General features: G+C 35.3%; 1 protein-coding gene across 1 annotated transcript in view; it reads right to left on the reverse strand.

Annotated features, from left to right (window-relative positions):
• The window catches only part of SEC63 (SEC63 homolog, protein translocation regulator), a 76,828-nt gene that overhangs the window by 24,258 nt on the left and 27,814 nt on the right, over positions 1 to 24,756 (reverse strand). The window contains exons 5-16 of the mRNA XM_049654101.1: positions 21,448 to 21,509; positions 20,805 to 20,863; positions 19,277 to 19,327; positions 18,176 to 18,284; positions 15,815 to 15,909; positions 15,578 to 15,710; positions 13,898 to 13,990; positions 12,960 to 13,114; positions 10,685 to 10,832; positions 7,511 to 7,593; positions 4,222 to 4,281; positions 3,847 to 4,020 (exon numbers count right to left, since the gene is read on the reverse strand). Of these exons, the coding sequence (XP_049510058.1) occupies positions 3,847 to 4,020; positions 4,222 to 4,281; positions 7,511 to 7,593; positions 10,685 to 10,832; positions 12,960 to 13,114; positions 13,898 to 13,990; positions 15,578 to 15,710; positions 15,815 to 15,909; positions 18,176 to 18,284; positions 19,277 to 19,327; positions 20,805 to 20,863; positions 21,448 to 21,509 (1,222 nt within the window). The remainder of the gene's footprint in view (positions 1 to 3,846; positions 4,021 to 4,221; positions 4,282 to 7,510; positions 7,594 to 10,684; positions 10,833 to 12,959; positions 13,115 to 13,897; positions 13,991 to 15,577; positions 15,711 to 15,814; positions 15,910 to 18,175; positions 18,285 to 19,276; positions 19,328 to 20,804; positions 20,864 to 21,447; positions 21,510 to 24,756) is intronic.

Below are 24,756 nucleotides of genomic sequence, written 5' to 3' on the forward strand. Positions count from 1 at the left end.
TGACAGTTTAGTATTATCTTCTATGGCTGATAGAATATAATGTAGTAAGGAAAGCCAATATCCCAGACAAGATACTTACTAATCCATTTCAAGAAGCAAGAAAGAGAACAGCAAATTAAATGCAAAAAAAGTCAAAGTAAATAATACAGACCAGAAATCAATTAAAGAGAAGGCAGATACACAAAAGAGAAACCTAAATAAAACCAAAAGTTGGTTCTTTGAGGGGCACCTCACTGAGGGTGAGCCACTAAGGGTGGCTCAGTCAGTTGGGCGTCTGACTTCGGCTCAGGTCATGATCTCAGAGTTCGTGAGTTAGAGCCCAGTGTCAAGCTCTCTGCTATCAGCACAGAGCCTGCTTCGAATCCTCTGTCTCCCTCTCTCTGCCCCTCCCCAACGTGTGCATGCACACGTGTGCGCTCTCTCTCCCTCAAGAATAAAATAAACATTAAAAAAAAAAAGTCGGTTCTTTGAAAAGATTAATACAACTGCAGCAAGACTTCCATTAGGCAAGACTGATGAAAGGAAAAAGAGAATACAAATTACTAATATTAGGAATAAAAGAAATATAACTACAGATCCAAAGGACATCACAAATAAAGGATATTATCAATAACTGTCAATAAATTTGATAACTTACAGGAAATGGACAAGCTTCTTGAAAGCCATAATATACTAAAATTGATATACGGAAAAAAGTAGAATTTGCTAAAGAAATGGATTCTATAACTAAACCCTTTTTAAAACTCCAAACCCAGATGGCTTTTCTAGATAATTCTTCCAAATAACAAATCCAATCTTAGACAAACTCTTCCAGGAAAAAGAAAGAAAGAATACTTCTTGTTTAATGAGGCCAACATAAACCTGATACAAAATCTGGCAAGGGTATTACAAGAAGGGAGAAAGGTAAACCAATATTCTCTCATAAAAATAAATGTAGGAATCCTAAATAAAATATTATCAAGTCCAAATAAATATGAAAAAGGATACTATGTTATGACCAAATGAATTTGTTCCAGGAATGCAAGGATAGCTTAAAATTTTTAAATGCATCAGCATAACTCACCACATTACAAAAAGGAGAAAAATCAGTCACCTCAACAAATGGAGAAATGGCATTTAATAAAATTCAGTATTGCTCATGATAAAAATTCTCAGCAAACTGGGAACAGAAGGGAATACTTCCTTAACCTGATAAAGAATATCTACAAAAACCCTATAGCTAACATCATACTTAACAGTTTGTTTCCTTTCTCCTGGAGATAAGCAAGATGATAAGGGTGACCACTGTCCCCATTCCTAACGAGCATTACACTGAAAGTTCTAGCTAGTAGAGTAAGGCAAAAAGGAAAAGGAAGAGAAGGAGGCATAAAGATTAAAAACAAAAAAGTAAAACTATCTTTATTCCCAGATGGCATGATTGTGTACATAGAAAATCTTTTTAAAAGTACCTACAAATGGTTAGAATTACAAGCATACCTTGGAGATATTGCAAGTTCAGTTCCAGACAGTAGAGCGATTAATGCAATCAAGTCAAATGACTTTTTTTGTTCCCCATTACATAGAAATACTATACTGCAGAATGTTAAGTGTACAAACAGCATTATGTCTTAAATCATGTGCATGCCTTAATTAAAAATACTGCTAACGAATGCTATCACATGAGCTGCCAGAGAGCTGTAATCACTGATCACAGATCACCATAGTGAATATAATAATAATACAAAGTTTAAAATATTGAGGGCATTACCAAAATATGACAGAAACACAAAGTGAGCAAATGCTGCTGGAAAAATGGCGCTGACAGATTTGCTCAACACAGGGTTGCCACAAACCTTCAATCTGTAAAAAATGCAGTATGTGCTGAGTGCAATAAACAGAAGTGCAATAAAACAAGGTATGCGCATATTGTCAACGTATGCCCCTTGATACAAGGTCAATATTTAGAACGCAACTGTATCTCTACACACCAGCAATAAACACTGAAGAATGGATTTTTTAAAAATGTTATATATGCAACAGCACCAGAAAGTATCAAATGCAGAAGGGTAAGTAAATCTAATGAAAGATGTGCCATACCTCTGCCACTGGAAATTACAAAACACTGCTGAGAAAAAATTAAGGAAGATCCAAATTAATAAAGATAAACCATAATTATGAATAAGAAGACTCAATATTGTTCATGTGAATTCTCCCTACACTGAAGCACAGATTCAATGCAATCCTCATCTAAACTCCAGGAGCTTTTTTTGGTGGAAACTGCCAAGCTTATTTTAAAAATGTTGAGGGAAATGCAAAGAACCTAAAATAAGCAAGACAATTTTAAAGAAGAGTTTGAGAACTTACACTAACATATTTCAAAACTTAATATAAACTCATCATAATTAAGACCATGTGGTTTAGAACAAGAATAGACAAATAATCAATGGAATGGTCTAGTGAGTCCATAAACAGATCTGCACAAACATCGTTATGGTCGCTTGTTTTATGACAAACCATCACTGCAATTCTGAGAAAAGGATGATCTTGTCAATAAGTGGTGCTAGAATAAGTGGTCCATAATCCCTATCTCACACTATTCACAATAATTAAGTCAAGATGTATCTAAGCTAAATATAGTAAGTAAAATAATATTTCTAGGAGAAAACAGAAAAATATCTCCAGGTTCTTGTGACAGGCAGAAATGTCTTCAACAAGAAACAAAAACACTAACCATAAAATTGATAAAACAGACTTCCTTAAAATTAAGTACCATCAAAAGCTACCACTAAGAGAGTAAAGAGGACTCATACCCAGAATATATAAAGGGAACCCTACAAATCCATAAGACAACCCAACAAAAAAAGAGGATATCCAAATGGCTAGTAAATATATGAAAAGATGCTCATTATCATTATTTATCAAGTAAATAACAAATAAAAACCACACAGAGATACCGCTACAAATCCACCATTGTGGTTAAAATGAAAAAGAATGGTAGAACTACATATTAGTGAGGATGTGGAAGAACTGGACTCAGGTTTTGCTAGTATGAGCATAGAATAGTACAACTTTGGAAAATAGGCTCTTTTCAACAAACTCAACATACGCCTATTTGTGACCCAGCAATTCCAATGCTAGATTCCACATACCCAAGAAAAATGAATGTCCACAAAATGACATGTGCATGAATGAACACAGCACTTTTACTCATAACAGGCAAAAACTAGAAACAACCCAAATGTTCACCAACCAAAGATAGATAAATTGTAGTATATTCAAAAAATGGAATATCACATACACACAAAGAATGAACAGGTGCTATCCACAACACAGATGAATGTCACGGACATAATGCTGAATGAAAGCAAACATTTCCAATTATATCAAGCTTAAGAATAGGCAAAACTGGGGCACCTGGGTGGCTCAGCTGGGTAAGTGCCTGACTTCAGCTCAAGTCATAATCTCACAGTTTGTGAGTTCAAGCCCCACGTCGGGCTCTCTGCTGTCAATGCAGAGCCTGCTTCGGATCCTCTGTCCCCCTCTCTCTGCCCCTACCCCACTTGTGCTTGGGCACGTATGCTCTCTCTCTCTCTCTCTCTCTCTCAAAAATAAACAAACATTAAAAAAAAGATAGACAAAACTAATCTATGGTAATAAGAGCCAGAACAGGAAGGTATGGAGGTAAAGGGAGGGATCTTTGAGAAGGGGCATAAGCAAGTTTTCTAGGGTGTTAAAGTTTTCCATCTTAATCTGGGTATCATGCATACACATATATGTAAAATTTCAGGAGCTATACACATAGGATTTGAACATTTTAGTATAAGTTACATGAAAATAAAGATAATGATAATAACAGTATTAACTTACACTCCCAACAACTCCATTTGCCTGCTTTTGTTTCTGTTGCTTTGATTGTGGTAAGGACACAGGTGTAGGTTTTTTTTTTAAAGGTTTCTTTTTTTTCGATTTAGCAGCTTTCTTAGGTCCTTTACTCTTCTGTTGCCATCCTCCTTTTGTCCTATTCTTGTTAGTATCACCCTGCTGTAAATCACAACATACATACACACTCAGAAGTTATAACAATAGTTTCATTTGGGAGTCAATAGTAATTTTTAGATAAAAATGGCTAAACTAAATGTTTTCATAAACTGAATCACTCTCCCACAGCAATATAAATCAATCAGAACTAAACAAAACATTTCCTTCACCAGGAAAGATAGGTAAGAAAAATCAAGTTTTTACCCCATCTTCTGCCGGCTGTTCCTCTGCAGCACAGATGGACTGTTCCTTTTCAAATACTTCCTGGAGGTAGAGAGAAGAAAAATATCTCTATCAACTTACATTTATCTTTCAGATAAACAAAGCAGTCTTTCAAAATAGATGACCAATACGTTTTTTAACTGGTGACAATTGGTGGGTGAAGGAAGAACAGGAGATTTTTACCAATTACTAAATGATGTGTACAAATTTAGCAATTACTAATTTACACTTTGGAAGTTACCTTCTAAAATATCTCACATCTGTCTTGAATACATTTGAGAAGTACAGTCTACTTAAGTTTATAAATGCAATGCCTTATAAGATATGTAAACTCATTATAAAGTAAAAAATATTCCACAGTTTAGAGTAACTAAGGAGGGGCGCCTGGCTGGCTGCATCGGTAGAGAGTGCGACTCTTGATCTCAGGGTCATAAGCTCAAGTGCCACACTGGGGATAGAGTCTCCTTAAACAAACAAACAAACAAAAACTTAGAAAAAAAGTTTAAATAATTTAATTAAATGACTAAGAAGTGGAACACCAAAAAAACCCATATAACCTAAAGACATATCCACTATATAATCCACTTAGGATCAGTACAAAAGCCATAAATTTGGGATTTAAATTCCAGTAAGATTTCAGTGAGAATCTATACTAGAAGACAGTAAGTGATGTTCATTGTATTTATAAACTCCTTGGAATTACTAAAGCTAACAAATAAAAACAATGATAACTTGGGCTCTAAACTATTAGCCTAATTCAGGGGTCCGCAAACTATGGCCCATTGCCTCATTTTTAAATAAAGTTTTATTAGAACTCAACCATGCCCATTTGTGAATTCAGTAGTTGCTACAGAAACTGTGGCCTATAAAATCTAAAACGTTTATTAATTGGACCTTTATAGAAAAAGTGTGCCAGCCCCTTGTCTAATTCTATCATCTCTGCTTCATCATTTTTTTTTCCATTTCTTCATTTTTTAGCTAGATTCTAATACTTAAATTACTCTCAGGTACTGCTCATACAAGAACTGGAAGATAAATGGTTGATTCTTTCCCTTCTTCCAGGGAAATTTTGCTTTTTCTTCTACCAATTATCCCAGAAGTTCAACAGTTCAAGGCCAACTTTTGCTCGTTTTTCAGGCTGGGAATTCCAAAGCATGAGGGTAGTATAAATTTGGATTCTAACCCAATCCTAGCCACTGGCTTAGAATTTCCTCTTCTCCCAGAGGGCACGTCTCATCCAGAGTCCATGACACACGTTTCCTTACCACCTGCTACCATAAAACCAACATCTTTAATTTGATATATCCTACTACAAAATATGCTTTTCCTAACAGACGTTTTTGTTTGTTTTTTTGAGAGAGAGACAGAGACAGAGACAGAGAGACAGAGTGTGAGCGTGGCAGGGACAGAGAGAGAGGGAGACACAGAATCTGAAGCAGGCTCCAGGCTCTGAACTGTCAGCACAGAGCCCAACGGGGGGGGCTTCAACCCACAAACCACGAAATCATGACCTGAGCTGAAGTCAGACGCTTCACCAACTGAGCCACCCAGACACCCCATTAGAAATTTTACACACGGTGTTTAAATGCATACTAGGTTTCCTACAGATGTTCACAGACCCCAGAGTAGAACAGGCTGAGATCTGCCATTAGGTGAATAAGTAGAGTTGAAATAGTACAATCAAAAACAAGTTCTAACCTGGGAGGTAACGCAAATTTGTAATAGAAACAGAAAAACAAGATACAGGAAACATATACAATGTGACTGGATTTAATGAAAAGGAATGAGAAAGGTACCAGTATGTATATACACATACAACTGTAAAGGTCCAGAGAGTAAATATGAGCATGAAGAAAGACATGAAAAGATATACAGAAGACTAAATTCTGGTCTGGGGCTGACAAGGGCTTTCCTGAGGAAGGTGGGTTAGAGAAGGAATCCATGATAGTAAAAACATCATTTAGCCCCACAGTTATTCATGCATTAGGGTATCTACAGTGATGCGCTTCAAAATCAATAATTTCAGGGTGGTAGGACTTTAGGTCATTTTAATTTCTTCTACTTTTCTACATCGCCTGAACTTTTTTCCCCAGACAGCATGAATTTTTCACATAATTAGAAAAAAAAATGTTTTCACTGTAATTTAACATTTTTTAAAATAAAAAAATTGAGAGTAAATTCTCTAAAGAATTGACTAAACAGGGGCACCTGGGTGGCTCAGTCGGTTGAGCAGCCGACTTCAGCTCAGGTCATGATCTCACGGTCCATGAGTTCGAGCCCCGCGTCGGGCTCTGTGCTGTCAACTCAGAGCCTGGAGCCTGTTTCAGATTCTGTGTCTCCCTCTCTCTCTGACCCTCCCCCATTCATGCTCTGTCTCTCTCTGTCTCAAAAATAAATAAATGTTAAAAAAAAAAAAAAAAAAAAGGAATTGACTAAAGAATAGGTAAAGAAATTCTCAACAGTAATCAATAATTAATCTTTGTATAAAACTTTACAGTTTAAATACTATATGCACATTGCCTTGTTATTATGTTTTACAGGGAATTAACAAATCATCACATGAAGAATTAACCTATTTTCCAAGGGTTTTTTTTTTTTTTATAAAATTTTTTTTTTTCAACGTTTTTTTATTTATTTTTGGGACAGAGAGAGACAGAGCATGAACGGGGGAGGGGCAGAGAGAGAGGGAGACACAGAATCGGAAACAGGCTCCAGGCTCCGAGCCATCAGCCCAGAGCCTGACGCGGGGCTCGAACTCACAGACCGCGAGATCGTGACCTGGCTGAAGTCGGACGCTTAACCGACTGCGCCACCCAGGCGCCCCTCCAAGGGTTTTTTTGTATGTAAAAACTGATGTGAAAAACTGAAAATTTATTTAAAATGTCAAAACAGCTAAAAGGACTTGCAAAATTAGATTTTACGACTACAATAGTTTTGACTTTAAGAATACATGACTTAAAATGAGAAAATAAATAAAAGAACTTTAACATACAACTCTCTCCCCCTTTTTTCACTGCAGTATAGTTGATACACAATGTTACATTAGTTTCAGGCATACTACATAGTGATTCAACAACTCTATGCATTATGCTATGTCACCACATAAGACCATTAACAATGCCTTTAACTATATTCCCTATGCTGTACCTTGAATCCCATGATTTATTCCATAACTGGGGAAGCCTATACCTCCTATTCCCCTTCACTACTTAACACATAACTCTTTTTTTAACATGTAATTCTTAAAGAATAAAAGTAAGAAATTACTTACTGCCATTGTTTGCCTTGTCAATTTAACCAACACTGTAACTAGGGATCCTACTGTGATGTTGTTGCTATCTTCATCATCCAATACTAGAAGATGAAAGTAAAAAAATAAAATTCAATTTGGTACTTCAGTATTTCATGTACACATTTTAAACTTACTCAATAAAAAATAATTTGTCTATTCTGTATAAAATGCTCCACTAGATGCTTTCAACAATGTACTTATTTAATCTTTAAAATGGCCCTATGAAGGGGCAGCTGCATGGGTCAATCAGATGAGCGTCTGACTCTTGATTTCAGCTCAGGTCATGATCCCGGGGTTGTGGGATCAAGCCCCATGTCAGGCTTGACTGTGGAGCTTGCTTTAAGACTGACTGTTTCTTTCTCTCCTCTCTCTCCTCTCTCTCTCCTCTCCTCTCCTCTCCTCTCCCTCTGCCTCTCCCCGCCCCCACGCTCGCTTTCTCTAAAATAAAATAAAATAAAATAAAATAAAATAAAATAAAAGTTAAAATTTAAAAAATAAAATAGCCCTATGAAGCATTACTATTATTTCCATTTTAAAGAAGAAACTGAGGGGGCGCCTGGGTGGCTCAGTCAACTGAGTATCCCACTCTTGATTTCGGCTCAGGTCATGATCCCAGGGTCATGGGATTGAGCCCTGCGATGGGCTCTGTGCTGGAGCGTGGACCCTGCCTCTCTCTCTCTCTCTGCCCTCGCCCCAACTCACACTCACTCTAAAATAAAAAAAGATAATTAAAAAAAAAAAAGAAAAAACTGACGTTCAAAACTAACGTAAAATTAAATGCCTGAGGTCACATAATGGCTATATTTGCACTGCCAAGTTTCAAACCCAGGTGTTTAAACAAAGTATAATGTGAGGACTGCTATACCACACCTTTCTTTCATACCGATATGAAAAAGGGTTCTGTTACTCTCTTAAACTATGCAAACCTCGTATTCACAAGACTTTAACTATATCATCAATGCCAGCCTGCCGGTCAGAAATAAGGTAATTAGGACTAGTATTCCAAGTCACATTAAATTTATTTTTTTAAGGCAAAAACTTTCAAGATTTGTTTATATTAAAAAACACCTTTCAAAGTTTTCACAATGTTTTTGCAATTGTTTAATTTTTTAAAACCACATTTGCCAAAAAAAAAAACTCTACACTTGCCACACATATTGCCAAAAGCTAGTAAGATAAGCTTAACATTAAAATTAGTAACATTAAAATAAATGTTAAAATAAATTACTACAACATCAAACAGATCTTATTCAAATATGTAAATAATTCATTTCACCTACAAGTTTTATCTGTAAGAGTTTTCTTCACTATGTATTTCTGCCTATAGATTTTTCTGAGCTTGTTATGTTTATTCTACATAGATGTAGATTAGCATACTCTGTTGTGGCCTACATTAACACACTACCAGTTGGAAAAGAATGGCCTCTAACAAACTATCACTATCTCTCTTCAATTACTGGCTGTGAGGTGCAACAGCTAGGCATCAAGAAGGATACAATATCCTTTCTTCAATCTGGAAGTCTCCATTATCTTTCCATTATCAAATCTGGGCTACACATTCATCAACACGGCACAGTTGTATGTGCATGAGCACTGCACACGAGTTAATAGCTATAACTGTATCTACCGGCCATTTGATGCTTTACGGTGAAGAAAAAGCCTACAGGTGATTCTATACAGCCTCTAGGCAATGTGGGAGAGAGATCCACCATCTCCAGCACTAGATAATGCAGATGCCCCTTTCCTGCTTCTAAACTGCTTCTCCTCTCCCTCCATTAACTATATTTCTCATATTACACATTGGGATAGCACTGTGAAAATACAGTAAATTGTCTATACAAGAGGCTATTGAATGAAATACATCATGAAGTTTCCCAATGAGGTTGAATATTCTTACTTCTAACGAGAAAATCTGACATTCATTTTTCTAAGCAGCATGTACTTTTTATAGCTCTTGATTATTATCAGAGTTATCTCCTAAGTCCCAAATTGGATTTTACTTGAATAGTTTCTATTTTCTTTTTTTACCTGCATAGTTTCTGACTTAAATTGGTCCTAAATGAAACTTTTACTGTTTTTAAGTGTTTGAAGACTCACAAACCCATAAGGAAATCCGAACTCTTCACCAAAGCACTCCCTACATGTATCCTACACTCCAGCCGATTTGAAACCAGACTGCAGTTTTACCTTACTTTCTCAAACACCCCAATCTTTGAGAGTCATTTATCTCTTTTCAATTCCATTAGAATGCAAACTTAGGAAGGTAGAGGCTTTGTCTAACTCACCACTGCTTCCCCAACACCCAGATAAATGAGTGGCACTCAATAGTTGCTGAATGCATGAATGACACAACGTCCGTGTCATTCATTTCACACTTGCTTTATGATTCCTTGGTTTTAATCCTATGTTTATATCCTCTTTCCTCAACTAGACTATAAACCCCTTACAGACAGAAACCACCCCTAACACATCCTTGTATTTTTGGTCCCACAAAAATGTTCTCACAACAGTAACTTAGTAAATGTCAAAACTCAGAATAATGTTACAATGAAGGAATGGAGCAGATAATCTCTTAATTCTGTCACCATTGTAAAATACTATTATTCAACTATTATAATGGACACTCACTGGCCAACTGTGTAGGTAGAAAAATAATCTCTATATTTTCATCCCAACAGACATAAACATAGAGACAGGATGAGAAAAACACATGAAATGTGGCACAGAACACGGTAATTTCCAAGGTTTATTTAACATAAGTAAATTGGGCTTAAAATGAATTTTAGAACTAAGCAGGTATTTCTTTCATACTAACAATATATGTATTTCAAAGATCTTTCACTGCATCTGAAAATCCTTCATTCTTTAAAAAGGTAAGATATTCCTAAAACTTGAACTACAGAACAGAGAGTCCTCAAGCTTAATCCCATTCTGAGGATCATAAAAGTAAGATTCTAGAGGATTATATCAGTGTTCTCAAAACTATTAAGCATACATCATATTCTATCACAGCAAATGTGACATGTAAACCACAGTTCTGGAAAGTCTAGTTACACATTATGATATTAAATGTTTTGAGAACCTTAAACCAAATAAACAGGAGCCAGTCTATCAAAAGGGAAACAATGTTCAACACGGAAACCTCCCACTTACCCTGTGATTTTATGTCCATAGTCACATATGGGAAACTCCCAAGGACAGCCATAACCTCCTCATATTTTTCATCTTCAAGGAAGTGCAGTAGATTGTGACGATCTGATTCTTTTAAACTCACCAAATCTTGGATAGTCTTAATTTTGTACTGAATTTTAAAAGAGAGAAGAAGAAAGAAAATAAATCCTAAAGTCATAGAATTTTTCACAAAAGGAAAATTAGCATGTTTACTAAAACAAAATCCAACAACTTTTTAAAAAATGTTAAGATTACACAGGGTCCCCAACTTACAATGGTTCTACTTAAAGCTTTTAAACTTTACAACGCTGCCAAAGCAATATGCATTCAGTAGAAACCATACTCTTGAGTTTTGATCTTGTCTAGGACTAGTGATATTTAATACAATATCATCATGATGCTGGGCAGCAGCAGTGAGCAGTAGCTCCCAGTCAGCACGTGCTCACAAGAGTAAACAATCCATACACTTAGAACCACTCTGTTTTTCACGTTCAGTATTCAATAAATTGTATGAGACAGATATTCAACACTTTACTATAAAACAGGCTTTGTGTTAGATGATTTTGCCCAAGCGTAGGTTAATGTAAGTGTTCTGAGCACATTTAAGGTAGGCTAGGCTAAGCTATTGTATTTGGTAGGTTAGATGTATTCAATGCATTTTTGACTTAGGATATTTTCAACTTACAATCGATAGCTTTATGAGGATGTAACCCCACTATAAGCTGAGGAAGATCTACATACACATTTCAAAGCAAACAATACAACTTTAGAATAAAGTTAGGAGGAAAAGACAGTAACATTTATAGACTCTTGAGACCCAAGCAAGAATGATTGTCATCTTCTATGCTCAGTTTGCTGACCCATATTTTCAATTTTAATGATAAAAACCTTTAAGAGTATGAATTTATCTCCAAGTGCAGCTGCATCCTTATGGTTTTACTATGCAATTTTCTCATTTTTGTTGTTCTCTAAATATAGCTGTTACTGCACTAATATCCATCTGGGCTAAAGGGATACTTAGGAGAGTGTTAATTTCCAGCCATTTGGTGCTAGTTAATTTTTACTTTCGCAGACAGGGATTAGATCGTGAGGTGTGTGGAATGTCCACTTTTCTATTACAAAGTTTTCGATTAGAAACGTGAACAAATCAGGGCACCTGCATGGCTCAGTCGGTTAAGTGTCCAACTTCGGCTCAGGTCATGATCTTGTGGTCCGTGAGCTCGAGCCCCTTGTCGGGCTCTGTGTTGACAGCTCAGAGCCTGAAGCCTACTTCAGATTCTGTGTCTCCCTCACTCTCTGTCCCTCCCCTGCTCATGCTCTGTCTCTCTCTCTCTCAAAAATAAAGATTAAAAAAAATTTTTTGTTTTAAGTGAACAAATTTATAATTGCAATACAATTACCTGAAAGGACAGAAAACTCAAATGCAAATTTCTAACATACATTAGTTCTACCTTAATATATTATCAAATCCAGGGGCACCTGGGTGGCTCAGTCGGTTGGGCGGCCGACTACAACTCAGGTCATGATCTCACAGTCTGTGAGTTCGAGCCCCGCATCGGGCTCTGCCTGCTTCCAATTCTGTGCCTCCCTCTCTCTCTGCCCCTTTCTTGCTTGGTCTCTGTCTTTCTCTCTCTCAAAACTAATAAACATTAAAAAAAATACCATCAAATCCAATGTCTGTCTTCTGCCCATTTTGTCTAGTGTATACAAAGCAATATTTAAAATCTCCTATCAGAATTATAATTTTAGTTTTTTTCTTGTATTTCCAAGTTTTTTCATTTATACATATTTTTGCTATATCTTAAGATTCATTGTTGGATCTTTACTACAGACTGCATTTTCTAAATAAGAAGCATCTTTATTTGATCTACTTATTTTTTGAAAACTTAATTTTTTTGTTCCTATTCAACCGATAAACCATTGCCCAACCTTTAAGCCAGGTATTAATGACTGGAAAGCATACACTGCACTTCTACTTTGTATATTTATTTCTGGTAACATAATATAAGGAATAAAGTGCTAATTGCTAAAATGTATTGGATCCCAAAGTAGTAAAATAACTTACAGTAGGTAAAAGATTATACAACACCTACCTAATCAAGAAATTGTTAACAGAACCACTTGAGGGATAGTTTTGGAGTGTTTAAGATATTCTAAATCTAAGAAATTCGTAATAAAAACTTTTAGAACACTTTTCTTGTTATTTAAGTAACATAACAAACTGCGTAAAACAGATTTTAAAGTGGCAAAGAATTACCTTTTTATGATTAGAAACCCTTCTAAGATTGTCCTCTTCAATGTGAGGCAGCTGCAGAAGGGGAGACTTAAACTGCTGAAGGCCTTGCACAGCCATCTGGGAAAGCTTCATGCAGTTTTCTAGGGATGCCAAAGTTGGAGCACGAAACTCCCTTTCTTAGAAAGAACAGGAGGAAAAGAAAAAACAAGGCTGGACTTTTTATACGTTCAGGAGTATACAATTCATCACAATAACATGATACATGAGACTATCCTTAACACCTCATATCTTAAGATCACAGTGCTGACTTTCCTTTAAAAGTTATAAGATACCAAAAATACACAAACTTGTTCAAATGCAATAATCATTATCCAGCAAGAAGCACTGATTTAACAGAAAAATTCTTTGCATCACTTCCACAAATAGCAAATTATCAGTATCAAATACTGACACCATGCCAAGAACTGACATCCGCCATAACAACAAACCACAACCATTATCTCCTTTCCTAAGAGTCTCCCTTTCCATTACTGACCACAAACTCCCTCATTCTTTTTCTTCCCCCTCACTTTTTTTCCCTTCATGTGAAAAACACTACATATCAGATAAATCATCGTTACGTCACTTAAAGAATTATTTCAAACTCACTGTTAAAATACAGAATAACGTAACTCTAAAAGTATTCAAAGGAGAGAAGAGGCATATTAAATATTTGCAAACAATACGTGATAACAAACAATAAAACAATAAATAAATTCAAAAACATGAGTTGTGATAAAGACTTTACATAATGGAAAATATAGGAAAGAAGTAAGAAAAACCATGAACAAAAGTGGGAAAGCTGACTCAACCTACGGGCAGAATTACTGTAGGTACTCATAAATCTTAGAACTATGAAGTGTAATCTGCATATGCTTGCAAGAAAAAGTACAACATAATTAATTACATTTCCACCTCACCTTCACGGCTTCGGGCCATTATTATTAGTTGGCAGATTACATTAACCATTTCTTGAAGTAGGGCAGGGCATTTTTTCAACATAAACTGCTGATCTGCAAAACAAGACAAAACCTGAAACGAATCATTCTACTTTTACAATTATAACATCTTTATCATCTACAGTCCAAGACTAACACTAAATTTAAGTTGTCCCACAAATATTTCACACACGACCTAATAAGAATTTTGCAGGCTGAAGTTTCTCCTAAGCAGCACTGTCAAAAATCAGTCAGAAAATTCTAGCTCAGATATGATGTTTCAAATTTTTAATATTACAAGTGTTGTGCTTTGTAAGTTAACTCCCTTGTTTGGAGGGAATAGTCTTAAACTTAATTCTAATCTTACTATATTTAGGAACCTTAAAAATTTTCTTCTTGTATACCTAAGTTTCTGTAACTATGAATAAGTCCAAAGACTAAGATTGATAGTGAATGTCAGTTCCATGCAGAAAGAGGAGAGGGGATGATAAAGAGGGGAAGGAAAAGGAACGAGACAGAGTCATTTTTACTGCACCTAATAGTTAACTGTTAAGATCATCCATGGGGTTGGTACTCAACCTAAAAAAATATCTGTTCCCTGTTTCATAGATAACTGGTAAAAAGGGAGATGGTTTTGTATCTGTACAGAACATTAGGAACATTAGAATTACCGGTAAACTTGCAACTCCAATAACAATGCCTAAATAGAGATCCTTCATTCCATCTTAAGTATCCTATCTTATCATCAACCACTGATCATCAATTGGCCTAGTTTTCAAAGGCATTTGATTATATTATTGGCTTAAAAATGGCAGAGGAGGAGCTTCATTCAGAAAGAACACTTATTCCTGAAGGATAATAACTTTCTTTTAAAACTTCAAATGAAATCATGCAAGTAAAAAAAAAAAAAAAAAAATGACAAATTCATGGTATTCCTGGAAACACCACTGTCCCAATCCACTACTTTTATTTATTTTTATTTTTTTTTATGTTTATTCACTCCCTGAGAGAGAGAGAGCAAGAGAGAGAGAGAGCAAGAGCGGGGAAGGGTCAGAGAGAGAGGGAGACACAGAATCCAAAGTAGGCTCTAGACTCTGAGCTGTCAGCAGAGCCTGACACGGGGCTTGAACTCATGAACCACAAGATCATGACCTGAGCCAAAGTTGGATGCATAACCGACTGAGCCACCCAGGTGCCCCACTGCTTCTCTTTTAAATAGACAGGTGGCTGCAAATACTTAGGAAGCTTTAAATAAAGATTAAACACTTTATCAGCAACCACAGCTGGAAGTGGTGGTGGTAGTTGTGGAACTGACTGAGGTACTGATTATGAAATCCATTTTTTCTTCCCCCCAAAAGCTTATAAAATCTTTTTAAAAAGTCACTAGGAATTTTTGTATAATCTGCAACTGACTAAACATTTTTCAGAGTATTCTCTCACCTTGAAATACTAAATTTTAACATTTGCCAAAATATCGGACTTAGACCTTCAAAATATCTGTGAAGTAATTATGTAGCATAAAGATTTCTTTTTAAAAGATCCTTGAGCAATTATTTGATTGAGCAAAAAAGAACAGCAACAAAAACATTGCACCATGAAGTCTAATTAAATCCGTTGCTTTTGTACCATTAAAACCGTGCAGATATTAGAATTCATAAATACCTTCTTCAAGGGTCTCAGGAATTTTCATTCTAGCAAGATGAGACAGTAAAAGAACTCTGGCTTTCAGGCTATATGGGCAGGTAAGTGGAGGCTCATTCTTCTTTAAATTAATGCTGCCAATTTCTCTGATTAGCTAGAGTAAATAAAATAATTATTAAAAATATCTATATACTGAAAAGCATTAACTTTAATACCTAAATGCTTATTATATCAAGGAATTTAGGAGACAGGTCTAACCTGAGGTATTAGAATATTATCTGTTGGTCTGCTTGTGGCATCTTTGTTATACTGAGGATCAAATTCAGAGGCTCCAGCCAAAACCATGATAAGACCTAAGAAAACAAAAGAAATATAAAGGTAAACAAATAAACTTGCTCATCTATTAATTTCCTCTCCTAGGATACTTTATTAATGTAGAGTGAGGCAGTTTTCCAATTGCGCAAAAAGCTAAAAATCATCTGAACTCCAATACTAAGTACTCATTTCTCCAACAAAAAAGAAACATTTCACTTTTTTAAAAGTGTACAGTATTACTTATCACAAGTGAATAGAAACATACATTAAGGGCCCCAAAGCAACTGGATGCATTAAAATCACTTCAAATAGCATCCGTTTCTAGATTTAAGCATGTGTTCCACAGAAACTTTCTACAGAGTAATTATGAAGTATCCCATACGATGTTAATAACTATTATGTGAACAAAGGGGGCTCTATGGTTAAACAAGACTGAGAAACAATGAGTTAAAAGAGTTTTAGGTTTCTTCACTTGATGACTTCTCAGAACCTTAAGTAAACTGAAATACTCTATAATTTACAGAAATTTTTATCATGGAACCCTGAAGGGTTTGCGGGACATGTTCTTTGAAATACACATGATTTGCAGCTACATACACTATGAGCATTATTTGTTAGTCTATACAAGCTCCTTATTTTTTTAAATAATTTTTTTAAAATTTACTTATTTTGAGAACAAGCAAGAGAGGAGCAGAGAGAGAGGGAGAGAGAAAGAATCCCAAACAAGCTCCACACTGTCAGCACAGAGCCCAGTGCAGGGCTCGAACTCAGGAACCATGAGATCACGACCTCAGCTGAAATCAAGAGTCAGAGCCTTAACCAACTGTGAATCACCCAGGCGTCCCTATTCAAGCTTTTTAATGACCGGCACTATAGTCACCTATAGTCATCAATCTCACCTTCCAGCAGAAAATACATACAATGTGCTCACTAAAAGCAGGACAATGTAGAGCTTAAGGGCATAGACCCTGGAGTTTTCACTCCCTAACTAAATGATGTAGGACAATATTCTTCACCTTTCTATGGGTCTCAGTTTCTCCCAATGTGCCTGACACACAGTAAGCACAGTAATATGTGTAAGGTACCGCTATCAAATGTTTTCATGAAAACAACTATTCCTGAGACAACTATGTAAACGATACCAACACTAAAGTAACCAAGGATATATAATCAAGCCCACCAGCTAAAAAATGCTTTTCTGATAGTACTGTATAAGGCTAAGTACCACACTCAGGAATAAAACAGAAATCAAGTTCACTGATGCAAAAAACACGTTAAAAGACATTATAAACATGAAACATTTTCATAAGGGGCTAAGTTTCCATATTAATATTTCAATCCAACATAAGGAAGAATGACATGTGTGCATAAGGGAGAGTAACTCACTCATTCCTCAGAAATAAAAGATCTGCTCATTTCTCAGAAATAAAAAATCTGTTCACACAGTCACATGACCCTGAGGAGTCTCTTTCTCATTACCAAAAAAATTAGTTAAATTGGCAAATCCAAAGTACAGACAAGTCCATTTAGGTTTTGGAACAAAAATGTATTCTCCAGTGAGACACAATTTAAAACTTTAAAACGTGTATCATCTCTTTTTTTTCCCCCAAGGAAGAGAAGCAGGGCTTGTCTATGACAGGTCTATGATTTCTGCTGAGCAGAGATTCTGAAAGGCAACAAACACTACATACTCCAAGGATAAAATTTACAGTGTTAGCTTTATGGAATCAAAGAAAGTATCTTAAATGGAACTTTTTTTTTTGCTAAAAAGAAATTCTGAAATAAGACTCTGGGAATGAAATATCCTGACAGTTTTCTTTCAGCACACCCAAGACCTGACTTATTTTACTGAGATTAATACAGTGTAATGTACCGATTTAAGACTTGGGAACCGGACTGCTTGAGTTCGATCCTGACTCTACCACTTAATATTTCCTTAAGCTCAGTTTCCCCATCTATCAAATGTGCTTAAAAACAGTAAAGATTAAATGAGTTAATATCTACATAATCCATAGTAATGCCAGGCATACAACAAATACTCAAGAAATATTAGCTAGTATTATTACAAAGTTAACCCACATGAAGCTTTACCATACAATTTGTAGGGTAAAAAACATATATAGCTGAGTAAATGGAAATAATAGAAATACATGTGATAAAGGGTACCAGCCACTTTCCTCCAGCTTTAGTTATATGAACTGAGTATAAAACTGTGAAATAAAAGGTTTCCAGTGGAGTATGTATCAACTCCAAATAAATGACTCAGAAAATAATCTACTATCACAGATACTTAAATTTACTCACGTTTCATATCCATATTTCGGGTTTTATAAACAAAGTATGTATAAATCTGTGTTGTGCGTATTAGAATCTGGTCTCCACTATAGCGTATTGAGCGATACCACCAAGAGCCCTAAAACACAAATAAAATTAAACAATAAATAAAGCATCAAAACCACAATAAATATTAAGTCTAATGCAGAATATGTTACGGTCAAATTTCCTAAGCGTTCATAAAACCAATAACAATACCTGAGCTTTAGAACAAATGCCTTTGTTACTTATTTCAAATTATTTAGCAAGTATTTATACTGCCCAACACCTAAACACCAACCCACCTCACTACATATATATGATTAAACCATTTAAGTTTCAGCTAGAAACTGAACACGAAACAGAAACGAAACAACCCATCACTATAAAAGCAACAAGCTGGTTCCTGACACGCAGTATGGATTCAATAAATATTTGATAAGTGCAGGACAATTTTACAGTTGATATACTACTTTCATTCACATGACTCCATACAGCTGGATCCTCACATAATAAACCTATGAAGAAGGCAAGACAGGTTAATTATTAGTCTCACTATGGGACTCAGGAACTGTAAGATCAGAAAGAAAACCACCAGTCACAAAAGTAACAGTAAAATCATAAACTTTATGGTATTTCCATATTGACATATTATGCAGCTGTTTTTAAAAATGAGGTGTATCTCCAACATAGGAAGCAAAAGAAGTCACAGAATGATAGAAAGACCACATTTTTGTAAAGTGTGTATGTAAACATAATCCATAGAAAAATATCTGAAAGGGAGAACACCAAACTTAGCAGTGATTATCTCTAACAAAGAAATGAAGTTGAGGGAGACGGTAAAGGAAAACATTCCAAACTCTAAATATACCTGTATTATTTCACTTATATGTAACTTTTGTATGGGAGGAGATATACTTTCACATACTTAAATGATATCACCTTTAGAAAACCTTTAAAGTATAGATGAATAGAAGATTCTTAAAATTCAAGGATCAATGGATTATATTCTAATACAAATTATAGGAGGCTCCAAAGCACGCCACCAATTCCCTTTCCAAAAAAAAGTTAATAAAAAGAGCTGGCACTTACCACAACAACTGGAAGGATAACCATGAATGCCAATCCATATACAAGTAAAACCTAGAATTGAAGAGAAAAAAAATTATGGCTTTCACAGGTAAATTATAAAAACATCCATGAACACTTACCTTGAGGCTTGCATGGGGGAGGCACTAACAAAAGCACTCTCCAGGGAGCGGGGTGGCTCAGTCAGTTAAGCATTTGACTCCTGATTTCGGCTGAGGTCATGACTTCAGTTACTGAGTTCGAGCCCCACATCGGGCTCTGTGCTGACAGCATGTAGCCTGTTTGGGATTCTGTCTCCCTCCCTCTCTACCCCTCCCCCATTTGCTAGCTCTTAAAAGAAAAATGAACTCCTAAAAACAAAAAAAAAGCACTCCTCTTATATTATTTCATTTAATTCTTACTTCATTTTCAAATTTTATGAGAAAGCTACTGTTATTATTTTTCTTTTGCAAATAGAAAACCTGCAGCACACATAGGTTACAGGACTTGTCCTACATCACACAGCTAGTAAGTGGATTGGAATCCAGGCATTTCAATTCTAAAACTTATGCTCTTATCCAATATAACAAGTCACCTTTTAATTTGCTCTGTAAATAATACCAGCAAAACAGCTTTTATAAATTATATTTTCCTTCCAGTCAGATACTTATAGCTCTACACATCAGTAAGTAGTTAGTGCCTTGGAAATAAATAATAGAATCCTGGTTCCTTATCAAGGAGCAACTTCATAATGTTCTATTTACAAGTAATTTCTGTCTATTGGTCTTAGATTTTTCTCCTGCTGCTTGATTCCAAATCTGGTAGCTAACTATCCTCTTCTCCAGTATTCCCACGGTAATCCTAAGCATGATAGACACACACAGAAAGCATATATCCCTAAGATAACAAATGTTTGTCAGCCATAAAATAACATTAAATAGCCATTTTCAAAACAAATTACAGACTATATGAATTTTTTTATTGCTTCAAAGATAGCTCCTAATCATTTTTAAGATATGTGAAATAGGGAAACATCTATTCCTGAACAGTAAGTTAATTCCTGATGTTTCAGAGTTGTAAAATCTATCACCAAATAAAAGTCTGATACCCTACTGCCTCCCTAAGTACCATATGGAATATATATCATTAATTTAACATATATTAACATTAATTTCACCTGGGTAAATGTGAAATGAAGGATAATTTAAATTTTGAGCACTACTTAGGATACATACCATATAAAACCATAGTTCCCCAAACCAAGGAAATGACCCAACCTGAAACTACCTTCAAAAGAAATCACCACAGCTTTAAGGTTTTAAAACAACATTTAGAACACACTGCCCTTCCTCTGAAGAAAAACAAGCAAAAAAAATCCATACCGCCCCAAACAACAACCTAATAATGGGAACCAATTCTTTTCTTTATTATATAAAAAGTTTTCATAATACACAGTTAAATTAAAGACAGCATAACAGTATTTTGATATAGCTCTCTATAGTACTAAGATATATCTAGCACATTATAATGTGTCCTATTTACATGTACTCACCAAAATTGAGTTTTTCTGGTCAACTATCCAAGCTGGCAGGGCAATTCCAAAGCTTGTGGCTAAAATAGGAAGAGTATTTCTGAAGAATCTGCACTTCCAATTTTATTTATTTATATTTCAAAATTCTGCACCCCAACTCTTCCCCCCACCAAAAAAAAAATCTTTCAGAAAGATTATATTATGTGTGTTCCCATTACAGAAAAGTCGATGGATTTTTCCAGAAGTGGGGGCAGGGGGGACTCGACCAAAGTATATGAATTCCTTCTTAGTAAATCTAAATTTTTTTATATGTCATTATGTAAACACTATGAATATATGATAAAATGTTTAAAGTCAATAAAGAAAAACATTGTTTTCATCCAACTTTTATCAACTGCTAATTGGAAATGAATGACAATGATCACTCTTCTCATCAGACCAATCTGAGTTCTATCTTTCAAACTGGCTGCTAGAAAGAAAAATAAAAATTAGCTAAAGGAAACTCAATTTACATATCTATTTAACTCCTTGAGGTTATAATTTTCCTATTCACAAACTAAGAATCAAAATATTCCTTTCAATCTATTAATATTTTTCACTTAAATACACAAACACACACACATACACTATACCACTAGTAATTTTTGATTATTATTTACCACACCTTGAGGGCCATCTGGATTTCCAAACTCTTCCCAGTTTTTCCGGGACTCTTCATCAGTTAAACTAGCATTAAGAACAAAATTGCAAAATTAGAAAACCACATCTGCAAAGTACTCACATATACAAACTCTATTAATGAACCAACTCACTTCTTATAGATATTAATTTCAGGAAATCAAGAAAAGCCTCTCTGAAATCAGATAAAAAGAAAGAGAAGAAAGCAAGGAATTCTACATTAAAGAAAATGCTAACTATTGAGACTTTAGAGAAATTCCTGGTTGGCCTGTGGGTTCTGAAGTTTTGCCAGTTCAAGTTGGAAGATAAAACTTTAGAAATTTTCTAAGCAAGCAGGGAGGATTACAGGGACTTTTTTCTTATATCTTTATACATTTTCCAAAATTTCTTCAATGAGCTTTGCTTATACTTTAAGAATATATACCTACTTATAAACCCACTACAAATTAATAATAATAATCCCTCCAAAACTGGTACCACATTCTCAAAAGAAAAAAATGAACACCTGGAAAATTCCAATGCTACAGAAAAGGTCATTTTGCATTGTGCTGAGGTCACAATTTTCTCCTAAAACAAATGCCAGAAGGACTAGGGAAAAACCTGCTGAAACAATGCTTTTCTAATCCAGCAATATAAAAGTGACAGAGTGATTTAAAAAAAATTTTTTTTAATGTTTATTTACTTTTTGAGAGAGAGAGAGAGAGAGAGCGCGCATAAACTGCGAAGGGGCAAAGAGAGAGGGAGACACAAAATCCAAAGCAGGCTCCAGGCTCTGAGCTGGCGGCACAGAGCCCAACACCAGGCTCAAACTCCCAAACCATGAGATCATGACCTGAGCCAAAGTCAGACATTTAACCAACTGAGTCACCCAGGCGCCCCCAGAGTGATTTTTTTAACACCTAAAAAGAAATATAACCTTTGACCTGGGCAGTGGTCCAAGGCACAAAATGAGAGTGGTCTTATTTCAGATCCCAAAATAGATATTAAAAAAAAAAACACTGAAAGAAATTTTCAATTCCTTCAAAAACTTTACGTTGTTAAGGAGACAAGGCAGACACACACAAAAATGACCAGTAAGATCGTAAGAAAGGCATTTTTGAAGTCCATGTGGCAAAAGATTATGTTTATGTCCAAATCTAATTTTAACAGTATTTCTATTTCCCAGAACATATGCACATAGGATACAATGTAGTTTTCTATTCAACAAAGCTCCACAGTAAGAGACAGAATGCAGAAGTACCTTTAAAAAAACAGCAACAATTTTCAAAGAGTTCAATTTTTTTTCACCTAAACCATAATTTCTGTCTTTTATTATTATTATTATTTTTTTTTAAGGTAAGCTCTACACCCAATGTATGGGCTTGAACCCATAACCCTGAGATCAAGAGTTGTATGTTCTACCAAATGAGCCAGCCAGGTGCCCCCCTATTTTTGTTTTTTTTAATTGAAGTATAGTTGACACACAATGTTACATTAGTTTCAGGTATATAAGATAGTGATCTGACAAGTTTATACATTATGCTATGCTCACCACTAACATAGCTACCATCTGTCACTACACAATGCTATTATAATACCATTGACTATATTCTCTATGTTGTACCTTTTATTCCTTCTATAGACTTCTTCTTAGACTATTATCTATAAACTTATTCTTTCTATAACTGTAAGTCTGTATCTCCCACTCCCCTTCACCCATTTTGCCCATTCTTCCATCCCATTCCCCTCTGGCAACCTGTTTGTTCTCTATATTAATGAGTCTGTTTCTGCCTTTTGGTTATTCCTTTGCTTTGTTTTTTAAGTCCCACATATAAGTGAAATCATATGATACCTGCCTTTCTCTTTAGCATAATACCCTCTAGATCCAGGTCCATCCATGTTGTCACAAATGGCAAGATCACATTCTTTTTTATAGCTGAATAATATTTCATTGTATAAATGAATACCACCATCTTCATCCATTCATCTATCAATGGATACTGAGTTGCTTCTATACCTCGGCTCTTATAAATAATACTGCAATAAACATAGGAGTGCATGTATCTTTCTGAATGAATGTCTTTGCTTTCTATGGGTAAAAACCCAGTAACGGAATTACTGGATCATATGGTATTTCTACTTTTACTTTTTTGAGGATGCTCCATACCAGTTTCTGTAGTGGCTGTACCAATTAACATTCCCACCAACAGTGCACAAGGATTTCTTTTTCTTTACATCCTCGCCAATACTTGTTATTTCTTGTCTTTTTTATTTTAGCCATTTTGACAGGTCTAAGGCATTACCTCATTGTGGTTCTGATTTGCATCTGCCTGATGACTAGTACTGCTGAGCATATTTTCATGCATCAGTTGCCCATCTATATATATTCCTTGAGAAAGTATCTATTAAGGTCCTTTGCCCATTTTTTAAAAATCATATTGTTAGGTTTTTTGGTGTTAAGTTGCTAAGTTCTTTATATATTTTGGATATTAACCCCTTATTGAAGATATCATTTGCAAATATCTTCTCTCATTCAAGAGGGTGCCTTTTTATTGGTTTCCTCTGCTGTGCAAAAGCTTTTTATTTTGGTGTAGTCCCAATAGTTCATTTTTGCTTGTCTCCCTTGCCTTATGATATTAATATTATTTTTTTCTAAGTAAGTTCCATGTCCAATGTGGGGCTTCAGCTCATGACCATGAAAGCAAGAGTTGAATGCTCTGAGCCAGCCAGGTGCCCCTGCCTTATGATCTTCATTCATCTAGAAAGACTGCTATGGTGGATGTCCAAGAAATTAGTGCCTATGTTCTTCTAGGTCTTTTATGGTTTCAGATCTCATAATTACGTCTTTGATCTATTCTGAGTTTATTTCTGTGTATGAAGTAAGAAAGTGGTCCAGTTCCATTCTCTTGCATGTAACTGTCTAGTTTTCCCAGCACCATTTACTGAAATGACTCTCTCTCCCCAGAGTATATTCTTGCCTCCTTTGTCATAGATTAAATGACCATATAAACGCAGGTTTATTTCTGGGCTCTCTATTTTGTTCCATTAATCTATGTTTCTATTTTTGGGCCACTCCTATACAGTTTAATTACTACAGCTCTGTAGTACAGCTTGAAATCTGGAATTGTTATACCTCCAGCTTTGTTCTTCTTTCTCAAGATTGCTTTGGCTATTCAGGGTCTTTTGTGGTTCCATACAAATTTCAGAATTATTTGTTCTAGTTCTGTTGGTATTTTGATAGGGATTGCATGGAATCTGTAGATTGCTTTGGGTAATACAGACATTTTAACAATATTAATTCTTCCAACCCATGAGC

This window comes from Panthera uncia (genome assembly GCF_023721935.1).
Source record: "Panthera uncia isolate 11264 chromosome B2 unlocalized genomic scaffold, Puncia_PCG_1.0 HiC_scaffold_24, whole genome shotgun sequence".
NCBI classification, from domain to species: domain Eukaryota; kingdom Metazoa; phylum Chordata; class Mammalia; order Carnivora; family Felidae; genus Panthera; species Panthera uncia.